General features: G+C 39.7%; 1 protein-coding gene across 1 annotated transcript; it reads right to left on the bottom strand.

The window, feature by feature from the left end:
• Positions 1-2,559: 2,559 nt before the first annotated feature.
• On the bottom strand, positions 2,560-7,819 carry LOC149022953 (uncharacterized). Its single transcript, XM_089147736.1, has 6 exons — positions 7,458-7,819; positions 5,520-6,262; positions 5,166-5,309; positions 4,011-5,071; positions 3,007-3,680; positions 2,560-2,911 (listed from the first exon to the last, which is right to left on the bottom strand). Exons 1-6 carry the CDS (start codon positions 7,817-7,819, stop codon positions 2,560-2,562), a joined length of 3,336 nt encoding a protein of 1,111 aa, XP_089003862.1.
• Positions 7,820-19,619: the final 11,800 nt, after the last annotated feature.

Below are 19,619 nucleotides of genomic sequence, written 5' to 3'. Positions count from 1 at the left end.
AGTCCTTATTTTATTTTGTTTTCCGATTTGAGTCCAAGTTGGTTTTCATTATTACGTCGTAGTTATTTTCCTTCAATGTAACATGGGTATAAATCAAACCACCCCCATGGCCCCACGTAACAAATCAGATTTTGAACTGAACGAAAAGGCAGGATTTTGCTTGGGTCTTGCGCCATAAATGCGCAGAACCATCAAGCCAACCGTCTGATCAAGATCGGACTGCTGGCTTGATTATAATATTAAAAAATTCAAAACAATTGTTAAACATGCGGTTCCTTCTGACGGTTTGGTCCAGCACAAACCAGCGATTCGAGTTGGGCGGTTCGACTCAAATTCAATTGCTTTAAACCATCCAAAAACAGAATATGTATTTGTAATCGTATTCCATACAATTATAGAAAATATGTTTTAAAAAACAACATACGATTACAAAAACACAAAACCGCAATTTACAAAATTGAGTATTTTGAAAAGAAAATGAAGGCGCGAAATAGGGCTTTTGAAGGCTTCTTCTCTCTCTCTCTCTCTCTCTCTCTCTCTCTCTCTCTCTCTCTCTCTCTCTCTCTCTCTCTCTCTCTCTCTCTCTCTCTCTCTTCTTCTTGGTTCTCTCTTTTGTTCTTCGTTCACATGGCTATTCTCCCTCTCAATCGACCGATCGAAACCCAAATCTGAAGCGGTTTACAGTTTGAAGTATTTCAACTACGGTGTGGATGAAACCGCAAAGGAAATAAGTCTTTGATCTTTGGGTGTTTTGTGCTCCCACGTTTCTCCCTCACGATTCTTCAAGTCAACCCCTCCATTTGGATATTTTGTTCCACCTGAGCTTCGAATTTGAACCAACGCAAGAGTGCAACGTTCCTTTCTTGTGGCTGTAAAGTCATTGAGTCGATCAGCTAAGCTCCAGTCAAGCGGTGCATTTGGTGAGGTCCGATCCTTTGTTTTGTGTTTTTTCCTCTAAGAGTAGCTACGTTGTCAAAACATATATAATTTTTTTTAATCGATTATGTGTGTATCAGTTTATCAGAGTTTGTTTTCCTAGTTGTTCCCCCTTTGCTTTGTTTGTCTTTAATATTTGGTAATTTTTTGCATTGTAATTTTTTTTGAATCGATTCTATATAAATGTGCTGCCTGTTTATTCATTGATATTGAATAGATTAATTTACAAAGTCAACAATACAAAGTTGTGGAAAATCTAATTGATTCTTCATTGAAGCCATTTTGTGGTTAGGTCCTAGGTCCTAAGCCATTCTCGTTCATTAACTCATGAACATCAAATGGTTAGGTCCTAAGAAATTTTGGTTCATTAACATGTAGAATCTAATAGATTCTTCATTGAAGCCATTTTGCGCATAACCACAAAGGATTGAATTCCATCAAACAGATTCAACCAAGGGATCTCTTTCAAGACTTTGGGTGCCTTATCCATGAATCCACAACTAGCATACTTGGTCAGGCCCAACTTTTGGATTTGAGATTATATATGCTCTCCAATCATTGAAGCCTCAAGGTAGCCACATATATTCAGCATTGTGCAGTAAAAGAATTACATCCACATATTTACCCATTACAACTAAGTATGTTCCCAAACCAAAAAAGAAAGAAAAGAAAAGAAAAGAAAGTAAGCAGAAGTCTGAATTGAAACAAATTATCATATCATACCTTAGGAACAGAAGCTGTCATCAAAGACCAAGACCTAATTCTTATATTAGTCATGAACTAGTATTCAAAAATAAAAAACACGAAAGAGGATGTTATTCCCCTACAATCCAAAGCCTGACATTTCTCCAAAATCTGTCAAAGAAGCTTCCTCCGATAAGAGCATCAATAAAAGGAACACTTAGTGGCATTTAGTTATGATTATAATGGCCTAGCTCTAATACCATATATATAGAACTCAGAATTAGGAAGAGAGAAGAAGAGCCAATGATATGCTGTGGAGCTTCACTGAAAACTTGTAAACCTCCAATTCCTTCTAGCTTTAGGTGTAGGAACCTATCCAACTAGGAAAATAGAAAAATAGATTACAAATAAGAAAAGGATTACAAATCTTATTCGAACTCAACTTGTAGCCACTAATCCATCGACTCATTGAGAATTAGTGTCTTTGCTAGGCCTTTTTTATGCCCAAAATGCCCTTCTAATAATTAACTTCCTCAAATATTTTACCATTGAACATAACAAATTTTACATTATATCATCAGAAATGGAAACCATGCATCCGACCTGTCTATTATAGTTGTCAATTCGAAATGGAAACCAAAAATGAATACATATTATATATATATTTATTTATTTATTTATTTATTTTTTATTTTTTTTTTTAATTTTTTTTTTGGTATAAAGATTTTTCATTCAAGGATCAAAAGACCGAGACAAGCTCGTGGGGACAGCAAAAGAGTCATCCAGCCACGGAGTGGTAATGGGCCAAGATGTCGAGCTCGGAATTGACAATGCCACCTTTGCTAGTTTATCGGCCAAAACATTGGCCAATCTAGGAAGAAAACAAAAAATGCAACTCTCAAGTTGGGAAGCAAGAGAAAAAGCATATGAAACTATAGGCTAAGCACTTAAAGGAGCTGATCTGTTGCTGTTATTTAGGATTGAGATCAAATCCTTGTTGTCCGCTTCAATCACCACGTTCAAGTAGCCCAACGCAAGAGCCTCTCGAAGCCCTTCACGAACTGCCATTGCTTCACCATCTAAGATATCCACAAACTTCACAGGAAACGATTTTGCAAACAATAACTGACCCTCCTCGTTTCTTATAGCAAAACCTAGACCAACTTTGGTTGTGGTCTTACTAAGAGCAGCATCTATGTTTGCCTTAATGGTAACTTGTGGAGGAGGGGTCCATGAGATGGGTTCATTGACTAGTAGCCCCCTTCTCCCCGACCCATTCTTGATAGAGTTGCTGTCCAAAAATCCTTTGCAAATCGTGAGGTTGTTGCTATCACATCTGCAGGTTGGGTATGACGGCCTTTAAAGACTCTCTCATTACGTGCTAACCACAACTGCCATAAGATAAAGGATGCTAGACATTCGGATTGCTGCCCTTCAGTCTTTCCACTTGTCGAGAAAAATTTCCACTGTGCAACCCATTCAGCTACTGTCATGTTTGAGTCCATACCCAAATTTATACTTAAGGAACTGCCAAACCAAGTAGCTCTAGCCAAGGATGAATGTAGAAGAACATGATCCATGGTCTCCGAAGGTTCCCCATAGCAACTACATGAAGGGTCAATATTTAGATTCCTCCTCAAAAAACCTTCACCACATGCAGCCCCAATAGCAACCACCCTCCATATGAAGTTTCTAATTTTGGGTAGTGTGTGACAATTCCAAATTTTCTTCCACACCTCTTTTGGTACATCAGCCCAAGCATCGCGTGTTGAAGTAGAAGGTTGTTGGTTCTCCTTTACTTCACTTTCATTTTTGAGGAGATGATATGCTGATTTGACAGAGAAAGAACCTCTTTTATCTACTCCCCATACCAATTTATCCTCATAGGGAAAGGAAGAGAGATGCATTCTAAGAATGGCTGCAGCTACATCAGGTTCAAATATTAGTTCAACTAATTCCCTCCTCCATATCCTCTCAATCAAATGAATCAACTCTTCTACCAAGTGAAAGGTATCACCAACTGGATGCATGGGAGTCAAAACCTTGTTCTTGTCAATGCCCTGGATCCATTTTTGAGCCCCATATAGCCACTTTGTCTCCTTTGCCTATCTTCCATAGTAGACCTTTTATGAGTACTTTCCTTCCTTCTAGAATGCTTCGCCACCCCCATGATGGTTTACTACCCAATCTGGCCTCCAAGAAGGATATGTTTGGAAAATAAATGGCTTTCATTATCCTTCCGAACAAAGAATCTGGCTCCTGCAGTAGCCTCCAGGTAGCTTTAGAGAGTAAGGCTTGGTTATGAAGAGTTGGATCCCGCAACCCCAAACCCCCATTTTCCTTTGAAAGTGTTAACTTCTTCCATGATATCCAGTGGATTGCTTTCTTACCTTCCTTATCACCCCAAAAAAATCTGCTGCTAGTCTCTTGGTTCTTTTATGGTGAGCTTGTGGTAATTTGAAGTGTTGGGCTGCATAGTTAGAGGCTGGGAGTGCTGCCGCCTTTAGTAGTACTTCCTTCCCTGCATATGAGAGTAAATTCTTGGCCCAACCCTTAATCTTGGTTGCAGTCCTGTCATTTAAATCATGGAAAATCTCCACCTTCTTGCCACCTATAATAATTGGAAGACCCAGATACTTGGATGGACCATCTCCATATGGAAGTTTTAGGATTCTTGAGAACCACCTCTTGAGTCTTGATGGAGTATTTGGACTAAAGAAAATGGAGGATTTCTTGGAGTTAATGAGTTGCCCAAATGCCTTACAATACTGATCCAATAAATTCTTACAATTATGCACTTCTTGTAACTTCACCTCTGAGAAGACCAAGCAATCATCTACAAATAATAAATGGGATAATGCTTCACTTCTATTTTTTACTCTAATCCCTCCAATATGCCTATCCATCTCCCCTTGCTTCAGTAGAGCACTTAGAGCTTGTGCACAAATGACAAATAATGCTGGGGAAAGTGGGTCACCTTGTTGTATCCCCCTAGTTGGTTTCACTGCAAATCTTATAGAACCATTTATGATAAAGGAGTAGCTAACTGAGGTTACAGAGGCCATAATAAGATTCACCAACTTACCACCAAAACCCATCTTCAATAGAACCTTCTCCAAAAAGGACCATTCAACCCTATCATATGCCCTTCTCAAATCAATTTTCAGTGCCATCAGCTTTGTCTTACCTTTTTTCCTCTGCTTGTTATAGTGAAATGCCTCATGTGCAAGAAAAACATTGTTTGAGATCAATCTATCTGGTACAAATGCTGACTGTTCTTCTTCAATGAGTGAGGGTAGGAACTTCTTGATGAGAGTGGCTACTATCTTTGATAAAATTTTGCTTATCATGCCACACAAGCTGATCGGTCTATAATGATCAATCTCCTCTGGATTAGGCTGTTTGGGAATCAAGCATACTAGAGTATTGTTCATTTTTGATGGAAATGTACCTGTCAAGAAAGCATTTAGTCATAAACTGGCAAACATCATCTTTGAGCAAATCCCAGAACCTCTGAAAAAATAGAGGTGGGAATCCGTCTTCACCAGGGGTCTTCAGAGGAGCCATCGCAAAGAGGGCAGATTTTATTTCCTCTTCATCTGGGCAAGCACAAAGATCACTATTGTCCCTTTCAGTCACAGTAGAAGAGATACATCCTAAGGTTTGGTTTAAAGCATGCTCCTCAACACCTTGTGAAGAAAACAAATTTTGGTAATGATCTGCAAACCTATTATAAATCTTAAATTCCTCTGAACACTAGTCTCCATTGTCCATTTTAATTTTCAAGATTCTATTGTAAGCTCTTCTCTGTAGGGTGGTAGTATGGAAGAAGGCAGTATTCTGGTCCCCTTCTTTAAGCCAATGAATTCTTGATTTTTGCATCCAAAATTCCTCCTCACATGCAAGTAGTTCCTCTAGCTTCCTAGTGATTTCCACTTCTTCAGATTGTGTGGACGCTGAGGCAGGCATATCTTGTAGAGCAGCAAGTTGTCTCTTCAGAGCAAAAATAGATGTTTGAAGGTGACCAAAAGTGTACTTATTCCATTGCAAGAGTCTCTCCTTACAAGATGAGAGTTTGTTTAAGATTAGAGTTGTATTATCAGGGTGAGAAGCTTGCCATCCATTAGTAATAACATTTTGACAGCCAGGATGTCTTAACCACATTGATTGAAATCTAAAAGGTCGATCTCCTTTGATAGGTATACTTTCAGTATCCACCAAGATAGGGGAGTGATCAGATGAGATAGCAGGTTGTGAGAAGACTTGGGATTCTGGGTATGTCAACCTCCACTTACTGTTTGAGAAAGCTCGATCCAGTCTACTTCTAATATTTGCATCCCCTTTTCTCTTATTACTCCAAGTGAATTTGGGGCCTTGACAACCAAGATCCATCAATCCACAGTCCTCTATCACCTCTCGAAAAGCTCGAACATCCCTACCACCTCTGCAATTACCACCTGACTTTTCATACCATGATAATATTGAGTTAAAATCACCCATACAGATCCACTCTTCATTCCTACAACTTCCAACTTCTTTTAACTTCTCCCACACCAAATGCCTATTAGTCTTAACAGGGTCTCCATATACACAAGTCATGAAAAACACATCCCCTTGCTTCTGTACGCAACAGTCAATAATCCTGTTATCAGCTCAAAGAATCTAAATGTTTAGATGGGACTTCCATAGAAGACAAAGCCCACCAGCAGAGTTTAAAGGGGGCACTATGAAGTAAGAATCAAATTTCAGGGTTTTCATTGGCTTCTGAATTACAACATTTCCACACTTTGTTTCCATTAAAAAACACACCATCAGAGTAGAAGATTTTATCAAATCTTTTAAGGATCGAATTGTAGATTTCCCCCCCAATCCTCTACAATTCCAACTACAGAGCTTCATGGTGACCCGTGGTTCTGGCTCTTCGCAGAAACCACGGGGGAAGACATTAAAAAATGATCCAGATGCTTTTCCAAGCCCACTTCTTGGTGAGTTGCTCTCAACACCTCAATACTCTTCTGTTTCTTCTTCTTCAGCTCATCTGATGGGTGGATATTGGTTGTAGCTGATGGTGTTCTTGAGATCTCAATGAGTTTTGTGATTGAGTTCTATGTCGGATGGATACTTCATTCTGGGTAGTTAAGTACTGCTGATCAAATGGGGGCTCCTCAACGGTCAAAATGGGGTGTGAGAGATTTGAATGTAATGGATTTTGATTGTGGGGTGAGCAATTCAAATAGAGTGGTTCAATTGGTGGTGATGATTTGGTGTGCAGAAGGTTGTGGGCCTCATGGGGATATTCAGAAGGACTTAAGGCTGGTGGGCTTAAAAACAATGGGCTCACAGGATACTGGTTCGAGTTGGGTGAGAATGATGGTTGGTTCGGTTGGGTTATAATGGGTTGTTGACTCAGGTTAGTAGCAGTGGGTTTAGACCGGTTAGGTGGTCCTTGTAAATGGTGTTCAAGAGTGGATAATGACACAGATGAGAGGTGGGGGATTAGTGAGTGGAGAAGGGTTGAAACGTCTCGTTGAGACTTTTCTAATCCTGGATGATCAGAGGATTTCTACATATGAGCCAAAAAGGAAGATAATGATATCTGGTTGTCGAAGAAAGCAGAGGAGGGGGCAATTTCTGCCGTAGCAGCTGAAGCAGTGGTTTCAGAAGTTTGTCGTGACTCAAAAAAGTTTCGATCGGGACCACAAGTGAGAGGGAGATGAGGGTCTGGGAGCTCAGTAGCAGAGAGACCGGAATCAGTTGCAGGTTGGGTAAAGGACTGTTGAAGACCAAAAAATATTTGATTTAGGGGAACCATCGTGAGTGAAGGATCATTACCCTACCTGTCATGAAATTCTCTGATGCCGACGGTAGGGTTTGGTGTATTTCTGGCCATCTCGGTTGTCAGCGGTGGTTGCTCATCTTGAACAACAGTCAAAACAAGGTTATTTTGTATAGCTTCCTCAATCAGCCTCTTCTCAGGTGCGAAGCCTTTCAATCTTGGGCCAAATCGACGTAGAGACCTCACCATCTCCTCTGGAGTTTCCCTTGATGTCTCTCCTCTGATTGCTTGCATATCAAATAGGAGTTCACATCTATCCTCCTCATGCCCTAGAACACCACAAATATAACAGAAAATAGGAAGACGTTCATAAAGAATAGGTATCTCTTTCCGACCCCCTGATTTTCGGTGAATAGGAACCATCGCCTTTAAAGGTCGGTGAGAATCAATTGTGATTCTACAGCGCAAGTAAGTCATTGGTTTCCCGAATTGATAGCCTTTAATAATCATCACTTTATGAGGAATACCGATTATCTCGGCTAGTTGTGTTCCAATTTTTATGTTTAGTAGATTTGAAGGGAGGTCGTGAAACTGAACCAGAAATCCACACAGTTGAAGTTCCGATTCTCATGCCCTTTCCATTTCTTCAAAATCAATAGGTTTCCTGAAACAGACCAAGGTCCTTCGGCCAATACATTTTGAAGATCCAGTTGTTGTTGGAATTTGAGGCGATATTTGTGCTTTTCCAGTTCTATAGCCTCCACCGGATATTTGCAATTCCATGCCGGAAGCAATGCATCTACAGTGGCCTGCTTACGATACGGTCGCCCTTGAGTAATCAAACCCCTCAAGCAAATATTTGATTCTTCGTGGGTATTTTTTGCAAGTCCATCGTCCACTAGCAGGCTAAAGGAATCATCCTCAGGAGTAGGCGATAGTGATGGAGCATTGCTATTCAGCTGTTGGTTTTTGCCGATAACGCTCGAAGGATGAGCTCTCTGAGTTGAGCTGGTGGAGGCGGAAGGGTGTATTTTGGAAGGGATAAGCCCTGAGGCCCAGGTGGGCGTCCTCCTCGTGGTGGTTGTCCTCCTCAGGATGGGCGTCCTCCTCTTGGTGGTAGCATGGTTCAAGACTTCCGATAGCAGGTAAGCACTCACAATGGAGGAAAGGCGGCACTCATGATGGAGGAGAAAACGAATGATGTGAGTGAGAGAAACACATCAGCTCAGCGGAAGGAAGAGAGAGTGAACCATGCTACCACCAAGAGAGAGTGAATACATTACTATTGACATAATAAACATATCTATTCAATTATTTTTTTTTTTCCATTCTATGAGTTGCATTATTTTTTCAATTTATTAAGTTCATGAAGATTCACAATAAATACTCAACCATTAGTCAATACCAATGATGCAATCATTCGTTAATAATTGTTATCATATGTATGAACACCATTAATTATTAGGTAGAAGTTTGGTTTCACTCTTATTTACAAAACTTGCAATCACAAGAGAAGACCCCAAACAAGAAAAAAAATGATAAAACACAAAAATGCAGAATGAAAGACAAACTCCACCAACCAGAGTCCATTAAAAGAAGGTGGGTAGGGAGGGAAGATGCAAGAAAGGGACTCTTAGAACATTACTAGAATTTTTTAGGAATTTGTTGGTGTTCAAACACTTCCTTTATTAGATCGATGTAAAATTGTGGAATGGGTTCGAACTCTTCTCTCATGCCTTGTTAATGTTCCCGTGCTGTTGCTTCCCAATCTAAGCGGCACTTCATCTTCCCAACGATGAGGAATTCTCCTCCCGAACATCTTCTTCTAGGTGGCGCTCTCCTTCTCGTCTCTCTAGCATGGCGTCTTGCTTCTTCTTGATTGTAAGGATTTGGATTCCTAAGATCCCCCGATGTGTCTTGCCATGCTTCTGAGGAATGCCTGCATGTCAAGAATTTAAACCTACATCTGGTTCATCTGTTGCTATGTTTGATTCATCTGCTCTTGTGTTGCAAGGTTGACCATTCCTTCGTTGTTTTGGACACCCAAGCATCCACCACCATTAGCTTCTTCTCCTTCATGCTCTTCAATCCCTTGGAGAAGCAGATCCTCACCTTGGGAAGGTCGATCATGAATTTGATTTCTCTGGGTTGTTGATCTGGTTTCAACCACCATGACTTGTTGAATCGTTTCCCACAGACGATGCCAAATGATGTGTCTGAAAATTGTCCAACCACATGAAGCTTGCAAAACAATAGTCCTATGCGGGCCGACTCACCAGTTGGGAAGGCCAAGTTAATAAGAGCACCACTGAAGAGCTCTGAGTAGTTGCAGAGCTTAATTGAAAGATGGAATCTAGGTAATGAGCTATACAAAAGGGGATATTTGGTTGAAGCCCTCGATCCAAATGATTGGGAAATTGCAATTCCACTAGACAATGTGGCATGTTGGAGTAATAGGGCAGCTGCATTGACTACACTAGGAAGGTTGACTGAGGTTATAAGGGAATGTGAGGAGGCTATATGGCTGGATCCAGCTTATGGTTGGGCACTGATGAGTCTGAAAATTGTCCAACCACTGGAAGCTTGCAAAACAAGAATAAGATGCTAGCCGACTTGTCGGTCAGGAAGCTGCCTCCAATGGCTAAGTCAATAAGAGCACCACTGAAGAGCTTTGAGTAGCTGCAAGCTTAATTGAAAGATAGAATCGAGGGGAAATGATTCAGTTACCTCCTTTTCATATTAATCTTCAACTTATATAGAGTTTACGTATAATCCCCAACCATCGGATTAATCATTGAGTCTTATTTGTGACCGCTTGTTCATAGGATTCAGTTCCCAAATTGGAGTGATCTCACGTTCCTTTCTAGGCATGATTGCCTATCCCGAATCTGGTGGGATCACGATTCCTACCATAATTGTTGAGTTCCTTATCACTCAAGGAACCTTCAAGTTAAATCTTCGTTGAGGACTCAATCAAGATAAACCAACGGACTATGGTTCGACCCACTCCTTGCTCCGGTCCCAGCCGGGATAAACCAAACGACCATGGTTCGACTTGGTTGCATCAATGTTTTTACTTATCAGGCACCACAATGTTCGGCATCTCTACGTCTACAGTGAGTTTGGGAATTGAAATCTTTTATCAAAGAAACTTGCTTCATTTTTGTTATTTGCTTGTCGTTTTGCAAATTGTTGAGTGATCTGTATTCTATTTTCCTACTGATGTATTGGAGTGATAGAATTCCTTGTTTCTCCAAGGATGAATTGCTAGTGGAATGTAGCAACTATTGCCTCATTGGTTTCTTGGAACCTGCACACCGAAGGATCGGGGGCATCTATTCTAATTCAAGGGGGCTGGTACCAGTGCCCGAATGGCCTGGCTGTAAAAAAGGCCTAATTGCTTTTCGATGGGGATCAAGTCCATTGCATCTGCCATTGCAAATGGGCCTTGGGCCATCCAACATAGCGCACTAGCACAGGTGCGGGGAGCAGGAGGAGGGAGGAGGGGAAGGGAAACAGCATCCATAGAGGAAGGGGGGGGGGTTAAAGGGAAGAGAGAGAATATAATAAAGGAACAATAGTAAAAATGGTATTGTAAGATATATTTGTATAAGAAAGGGTAAACATGGTATTTCTAATATTTGTTTAGTGATGATTTCATCATTTAACTTTAATACTTAATAGTGAGGGGGTATTTGTAATTGATTGGTTTCTAGGGGTAGTAGATGTAATTGATTGTAAATTCAACAAGTCTACATGTAATTTGCCCAAAAAATATGTAGTAGAAGGGCACAAGAAGTGCACAAACTTCTACTCTGGGCTCAAAATTACATGCTTAGCGGCTCCAACCCCATAGATAAGCTTTCATATATAGTACAGTTTCATGATTCTTGTGGATTTCAGTGATTTCTTTTTCGCTTAAAATAATTTAAAGAAAATTTTTAACGTCGGTATCCTTAGTGAGGCCTAAATCAGGTTGGATAGACCATCATCCTAATTCAAATTAAAATGTAAAATGACCATAATAACACCCCCCTAAAAACAAAAGTATTTAATAAATGCAAGTTTACTAAAATACCTCTATACCCTATTCTTGAAAACCGTATAAGAGGGGATCTTCTTCTTCACCCTGTCGGAAATTACCTACCCACCACCCCTTCAAAAAAAAATGTTGATTATCTATTCTTGTGTCCCTTGTTGAAAGCCATTGCGTCCTATGATGCTCCTTTGCATCATAGTCACTTTAACATGCAAGGATTTGAAGGAAAACCAATTAGCAGAGCAGATTCCTAATGAATTGGAGATTGTCTCTCCCCTAAATTTCTGTAAGTTCCTCCCCAAAATCTTTTCTGGCCAAGTTTCTACATCTGGTGGCTAGTGATTAAGCAAGAAATGTGAGGAGGGAAGAAATAGGAGAGAAACATAGGGAAAAGCAGGGGGATTTAGGGTTGAATCGGCTCATTTTATTTTTATTTCTAAGGGTGGTGGGTGATTTTGACACAATGAAAGGATTCCTCCTTCACCCACCTATAAGGTATTTAATATTATGGTATTAGGGTATTTTAATATAATTACATTTATTAAATTGTTTTGAAGGGTATTATGGTCCTTCAACATTTAAAATTTAAATTAGGCCAATAGTCTCAAACGATGTTACAGACCATAGGACGCAAATGTAACTTTTTGCTTAATGGGGGATCCAACAAGATTTTAGGCCTCACTATAGGCACCTACACGTAAATTTTTCTTTAAATTATTTTTAGGAGAAAAAAAGAAGGAAAAATAAATCAATGAAAACCATGTGTACGTGAAATTTTACTATAAGGAATTATTTTACTATAAGGAATTAAATATGGGGCCAAACACCTAAATCTGAGTCCAAAGCATAAGATTGTACACTTCTTACACTTCCACTATATATTTAGAAGAGGTATCCATTTCTAATAGGACAGGCCACACGAGCCCCCCGGGGAGCCAATGGGAAACGACCAGCAACCCCCCCCCCCCCCAAAATAAAAAACCCCCCCCCCCCAAAACAAAAAAACCCCCCCAACCCCCCCGCCCCCCCCCCCCCCTTTTTTTCTTAAAAAAAAAATTCAACACTCATTGTCTTTTTTATCTTTTCCTTCCAGTCAAACCTATCACACTTGCTCCTTCTTCCTTTTGATCGTTGGAGGTGTCCTCTTTATGGCTCTTGGAAGATTTAACTCCTTTATTCTCGTCTTTGAAGCCTATAATTTGGCCTCAATCACTTCTTCTACCACTGCAATCTGGTAGAAACAATTAAGTAGCTTGACCAGATTGGCAAGCTTGTTCTAGACCATCAAAGCTATCATCAACCTTTTGCTGGTAATGACTCTTTTCAAGGCTGTGAAGGCAACTTTGTCCTTTAAGTCCTTAGTCTGAATTAAAACTTGATTGAATCGGGCGATAAGGTCCCAAATTGATTTGTTCTTTCCTTGCTTTAGGGCTGGGAGGTTGTCTTTTACTTTCTCCTTCTTGATTTCACTCTGGAATCGGTCGAGAAAGCCCTCCCAAGCTCCTCAAAACTATAAATGGAGCCTAGTTTTAGGTAGGAGTACCACGTGGTAGCTAACCCATTCAACAAAGCTAGGAAGGCACGACATTGGCATCTCCACCAACTACTATAGTCATGACTGATGAAAATGGCTGATACGAAGAGGATTTGAAGTCATGTCAAACATAGAAAATGTTGGAAGTTTAAAACCTGAAGGAAGGGGTGCTTTCATGATCTCGGTTTCAAACGGTTGTTGGTTTAGGATGGACTAAATGTCCTTGGGACCCTCTCTCCTAGATGCTTCAATCGCTCGTCTAGGGCATCTAGTCTTTTGTTGAGCTATGAGTTTTCTCGACCTGATTTCGTTAAGAAACTCATCCTAAGCTCTCGTGCTCTAACTCATATGATGCATGGGTTGTTGATTTCCCACTTTAAGCTTTGTGCCTCCTCCTTTCATCTTTCTTCCTCTACTTGAATCCTTCTCCTTGTAGCCCTTTGGACCTAAAGGGAACAAGTGCAAAGATCTCTTGTCACGGAGCTCTAGTGTAACAATCCTCGTATTTCTAACCCAGAGTCCATATGCAGGTTTGATAACTAGAAAGTCAAGTCGGAATAAGTTGTGGAGTATCCGAATTGAAGTCCATGATCCATATCTTGATCCATGGATCTGGATTCTCTTGATGAAGAACCTGCCTTGCTAGGAAAGTGGATTTCCAGTCAAAGTCAAGAGGTGTTTGAAGATGTCTAGATTGAAGGTAAAACCTCCCCCACATGTTGTTTAGGGTTAGGTTGGAGTTGGGGATTAACCCCTTGAGCAAAGCACCTAAGTACTGAAAAGTACTAAGAGTTGGTTGCTTAAGACGGTTGATTGGCCAATCAACTGCCCCAAGCGACCACCATGGTCTGCTTGTGGGATTTTGCCCTAATTTGCCCCCTGTTCCCTATATATAGCAAACCCCGACATTTTTTACTCATTATTTTACTAGGGATTGCTGTTGTGGATAGCTAGGAGGCAGAGAACACGTGCTGGAAGGTGAGAAAAGCATGGATTGCGAAGTGAAACCATTCCCCCGTTTGTTTTGCGAATCTTGAAGAGGTAAGTGATCTCCATTCACTCCATTCTATTCCCTCATCTTTTGGAATGGTGTAGATCCATCTCCTTTTTGTTGGTAGTGACTAAATTGTATTGCTTCTATTCATTATCAATGAATTTGAGAAGATCCTGTCTAAAAACGGACCCCTGCATTCGAACAAAGGATCTAATCAAAGGAAATGAATTGAATTATGAATCTTTAGAATTTTAGGTTGCTGATTCACACATTTGTTATAGACTTCTTAAGAATGAAATTCGGACTTAAAGCATCCTGAAATCGGATGATTGAAAGTCAGAATTTCGAACTTACTAACTGTTTGTAACAGGGGCAGTCGCTTATGGCGGTCGCTTGACCCAACCGACCGGCCCAACTGACCGGATGGGTCACAGTAGCTTTGTGAAGTTTGTCTTTGCTCTGATTTGACTCATGTCTTTAATATATTCTTGTAACCTTATGTTTAGGTGTTCTCTAAGTTTACTGAAAGTTTTGTGGGTGAAGTTCTTTTGCATTCTAGGAAGCTTTTACATATTTACAAGTAAGGACAAACTTTTTCATTTATATGTAATGACATGCTATATGATAAATGGTATATTTCTTACACTCTCCATTGTTCATATAACTTGCTGTAATTGTATAAGTCATTGAATTAGCGTTGAATGTATGTTGTATATGATGTTTTTATATGCTTTATCACTTTATAATATTGAATGAATGATTATGTTATGATGGTGGATGATGTGATGTAGTTGTGATGGAAGGGTATCCATTGCTTAAGATATCAGGGGGTTGTGGTATGGGATACAGGCTCACTGATGCCCCCAACACTATCACGACTACTAGATGACATACCTAGGGAGTCTAGATTGCATGACTAGATACCCTTACATGCCACTACCCTTTCGGTAGGGGAATTGAAGCCGAGTGACCCGTGATAATAGTGACGTGACTCTGTTTCATCCTACAACGGTAAGCAGTCAGTGCGGAGACTCGGTGGTCCACTGTTGATTATGCAATGGTAGGGTTGGGCTCATGGACATCCAAGGAACGGCCCGAGAGTCATGAGGGGTCATGAGAGCATCCGCCCCAACAATATGTGGATGACCATAGGGTTAGAAATGGAGTCCAATAGCTGTAGCCAGTCCGTGAGGGTTCTCATTCCTAAGTAGAGAAGGATACGGAACCAAGTTGGTTGGTGCCATAGGGGAAGTATCCGGACTTTATGTAGTATGTTACCGTATGACCTTGCATTGGATTAGAAGCCTCAACATGAGCCAGTACTCATGCCAATGGTCATGGTAAGAGAGTGTTGACTTAAACTCCAGCCATGATTGACCGATGAGAACTAAACCCCATTACTCGGGATCCCAACAGAGGTAACCAGTCCGTGAGGGATTAGAGTGACTAGACCTACCAGAGGAGTGCTGGTGTTATATCTTAAAGCATGTCAATTGTCTAGAGACTTGCATAGTTAGATCTTAGTAGCATTCATATTCTTACATATCATTCATTTCATATATGTTGCTGGACATGTTGACATACATATGGGAAATGTGTTATCCTTTACGAGTTTGTCAGAACTCATTCCTTTCTTTGTATGTTATATTATACTGTGCAAATGGTGGTGCGACTGAATCAGGAGAAGTTTCGTATGACTGGAGCAACTCTTGTGAAGAGAATGTGGTACCGTCAATGGGAGATGGAGATGTATTCCACGAAGCCTCCTGCGGTTGCTTAGAGTGCACTTATAGCACCCATTGATGGTAGACGAAGACAAATCGCTCAACATTTTGAGGAGTCTATAGAGCAGAGTTGGATAGCTTCTCATATTGCTAAAGCTGAAGCGAAGGCTATAGCCCAGGAGAGAATTACTGGAATAAAATTGTTTTAGTTGATTTTATTGCTTCCGCTGAACTCAATAACTTTTGAGACTCGATTACTTTGATTTGATTCTTTCCTTTAATTCATTCTTTGGAGTATTTGGACTCATGTAATCCTGTTTGATTAGTTATTTAAACTTGCTCTTGCTCTTGGTTTCTATTTCTTGCATTTATTATTATTGATGGTAAGACCGTGGATCTTGTGATGGATCGCACCCACAGGTTGTCAGGCGGAACCGAGACCGGCGGGTGGGGTGTGACATCTAGTCCTAGGCATGTCAGTGTTACATGGCCAAGTCTGTCAAATACGAAGCCTCTTTCACGAACTTGTTGATTTTGTTCATCCATCTTGGCTTCCTCCTCCAGTCTCTTGGCTCTTGTTGAATCAGTAGTTCTTTGTGCTACCCTTTACACGTCTTGAGCTGCAAACAGGGGATCTTGAGGTGATGGATCCTCAGTTCTTGGATGGACCACAAGGGGACAAGGGTTTGATAAAGAGGCCTAGCCAACTTGTAAAGCTATTGTTCAAAGAAGGCTTCCCATCTTCAGTAGCTGCTTCTCCACGGCTTGAAGGCGTTGCTCACTACTTAAGCCATAAGGGAAAAGTTCTTGTACCTACAGTGCCTCTTATGGAGAGATTCTTACATCAGGAGGGTGTTCACCACATGAGAGAACATGGGTTGGATCTTTTGGAGGTAGAATGTCTTTTATGCCAGCATTCTTGGATTTGGTGTTCACGCCACCCCCAAACACCCGTTGAACTAAGGGAAAATCAAAGGCTCCTCTAGTCATGATTTCACAAATGAAAAAGTGAAGAAGGGAAGAACTAGGAGAAAAGAAGAGATATGGCTATAGAAATGCTCGTTTCCCATAGACGGCACCAAATGTTGCGCCCAAATCTGACCCCTTCTATAAGCCATGGTTGAAGCTAGTTGCTTTAGCTTTCCAATAGAGAAGAGAGTTAGTGCAAGTTGACTCGGGTGGTTAGGTAGTTGGTCTGAAGGTTAAGTCAGATTCAAGAATAACACCACCTCACAATGGTGCTTTTAATTGTTCAAACTGAAAAGCTTAGAGTGAGTTGTGGGAATAAATGAGTATTACCATTAAATGAGGTAGGTTAGACGTATTTAAATTGAAACCTGACTCTTCATCACGGTTGGATCGTCTAGGTGGTAGAGATTGCTTTCATCAAGATTACACACCACGAGAATGAAAGCTTCATCCTTTCCCATCGGAGGTTGACACTAGGCCTGGTAGCATAGGCCAAATAAGATAGCTTCCTTCCTTGTAAGGCAGACAAAATGGAGGTTTGTGCCCTACTCAAGAAAGATGTAGAGGGAAATGTCTCATTAATATGTCCGTTGACAAGATACAGAGGAGAGAGGTTTCTTAGAGGGCAAAGCTTGGTTTTATGGAATCAAGCCAGTGGTTATGCGCAAGAGAAATTACCTATCACATATGTCTAGAGCCCTCGACAAGTGCTTGAGTTGTATGTAAGAATTTTGAATACCGAAAAACAGAACCGTACTGTATCGAATTTAAATGATACGGTATGGTTTTGGTATTTGCAAAAACGATTCGATACAGTTAAACGGTTTCGGTATGCAATTGACACTCTTAGTTGTATGGTGTTTGAGGAACATATTCATGGCAACCCATGGTCTAGCCCCCTGGTTTAGTACTTCCTGGGTCGACCACTACATAGGATCGGTCTGCCATACTTGATAATTTATGCACAACAGTTGGGTTTCTTAATTACCTTATATTTATTTATAAGTCCAATAATCATAAATTTAAACTATTAGAAAAGAGAGCTTTAATTTTACCGAGGGTTGATTTTTTTAGACCGGTTTCCAGAATCCATCTCTTATGCGATAACTTTAAGCTCAAAAGTAGCCGGTTATAAAAATCCTTCAATGAAACATCCTTACCAATAAATCTGGCTTTTCTGAAGGATTCCCTCATTTTGAGAATCTACTGTTTAGATTAAAAGGCTATCAGGTGTCTTAGGGGTCTCTAAATTTTATATCTTAGGTGTCTCTAAAATTTTCGTTCATTTTTTATTTTTAGAAATATATTATGCATGATTGAAGATAATAAATAATCATACAAAATCCACATGGATTATCAATATTTTTATTGTTATATTGTCCTTGATTATTCTATGCATTTAATTATATTTTAATATAATAAAAAAAATTGAGAAGAAAAAGTTTGGTATACTAAATGCAATTGAAACACTACTAACCTATAAAAAAATCTCAAGTAAAATTCTATTTTTAATTTCATAACAATATGAATTAAATTAGATTATTTATTTTTAATGAATTGAATGATTATTCAAATCCTTAAATTACAAAATTTCATATATATATATATATATATATATATATATATATATATATATATATTAAAGCTTTATTTATTTAACTAAGATCCCTTAGGGATCTTATACATTAAAGAGTCAAAAAGTAAAACCCAAGCTAAAAAGGGGGTGGGGAGAAACGAAAACCAATCCTGAGTGCGGGCGGCTAATTTAGCAAGTTCATCAGCTGCAAAATTGGCTTCACGAGGGATGTAGGAGAAGGAACATTCAATAAAGTACGCTGTCAGCCTACGGATGTCGGAAATGAAGTGCGAGATTTTCCAACTTCCACTAGATTCCAGATGTGTAAGGGAAAATATAAGAGACTGATTATTGCTTTCACTTGGATATGGGTAATCTGGAAGTCGAGAGCAAGGCAAAAACCGTGACGAATTGCTTGTGTCTCAGCAGTAAGAGAGTCCTGAGAGCTCGTTCCTTGTCCAAAAGCAAACACCACCTGATAACAAGAGTCACGAGCTAAACCACCAATCCCGGAGTATGTGGGATTAAGAAATAAAGAGCCATCCACATTTAGTTTGATCTTGCCCAAAGGTGGAGGTTCCCACCTGATGAGAGAGACAAGTTTACCAAGGAGGTGAAGAGGGGTGGGGGGTGACGCAGATCGCTGTGGCGCACAGGCTTCCGGATCTTTGGGGGGGGGGAGAGTGGACAATCGTGTTATAGTATCCCCAAAGGGCCGAAAGGGTTATAAGGGTTTGAAATGGCTGTTGTTGGTGAGAGGAAGTGCCAATAGGTCGAGAGATAAGGGCTTGAATTTGGAATTCGAATGGACATATGGGATCCCATCGATGAAGATTGAGAGAGTGTCATAAGTGGGTGGTGAAAGGGCACCTGAGAAAGAGGGTCTTCTTGACATATTATTTTTTATATGAACTACAATTTTGAAGTATTCTTAAATTAAAATCAACTAAAGTTACAATTTGCATTGTGAAGCAAAATTGTGTTGGTAAAATTGTTGAGGTATTAAGTTAATATGATAAGAGGACTTTTAATATTTATTAATATTTTAATTCTAATTAAAAAAATTAGAAATTTGCTTTTTCTCTTTAACATTAGCATACAAATAATTATCTATCAACTATATATCTCCTATAGTTGAGATAAAGAAAGAGAATGACTAATTAGTTAAATTAAACACAATGATAAGAAATGAAAAAAACATTTAAATATTAAAAAATTTAATTTATATAAAAGAACAAATATGATTATCAAGTAATTATGTATTGAACATGGGATTACAATAAATATTGATTATTATTATATTATGAAAGAAATACAGTTTTAGATATTATTTATTATTATATAAAAATCAAATGATTAATGACTTTTAAAGAAATAGATAGAAATG

Source organism: Hakea prostrata, chromosome 3, assembly GCF_041222555.1.
Source record: "Hakea prostrata isolate BN-2017 chromosome 3, UWA_Hpros_2, whole genome shotgun sequence".
In the NCBI taxonomy this organism is placed as follows: Eukaryota; Viridiplantae; Streptophyta; class Magnoliopsida; order Proteales; family Proteaceae; genus Hakea; species Hakea prostrata.
Note: the sequence above shows the minus strand (reverse complement) of the source record. Positions and strands in the feature narration are given on the sequence as shown.

Bases quoted from the DNA above. Each gene is read 5' to 3' on its own strand.
- LOC149022953 (XM_089147736.1), bottom strand. From the start codon at position 7,819: ATGGTTCCTATTCACCGAAAATCAGGGGGTCGGAAAGAGATACCTATT. The intron at 3,681-4,010 runs GTAAGAAAGCAA...AAATGGATCCAG, and splicing joins TTTTTGGGGTGATAAGGAAG to GGCATTGACAAGAACAAGGT. The intron at 2,912-3,006 runs GTTAGCACGTAA...ATTTTTGGACAG, and splicing joins TTTATCTTATGGCAGTTGTG to CAACTCTATCAAGAATGGGT.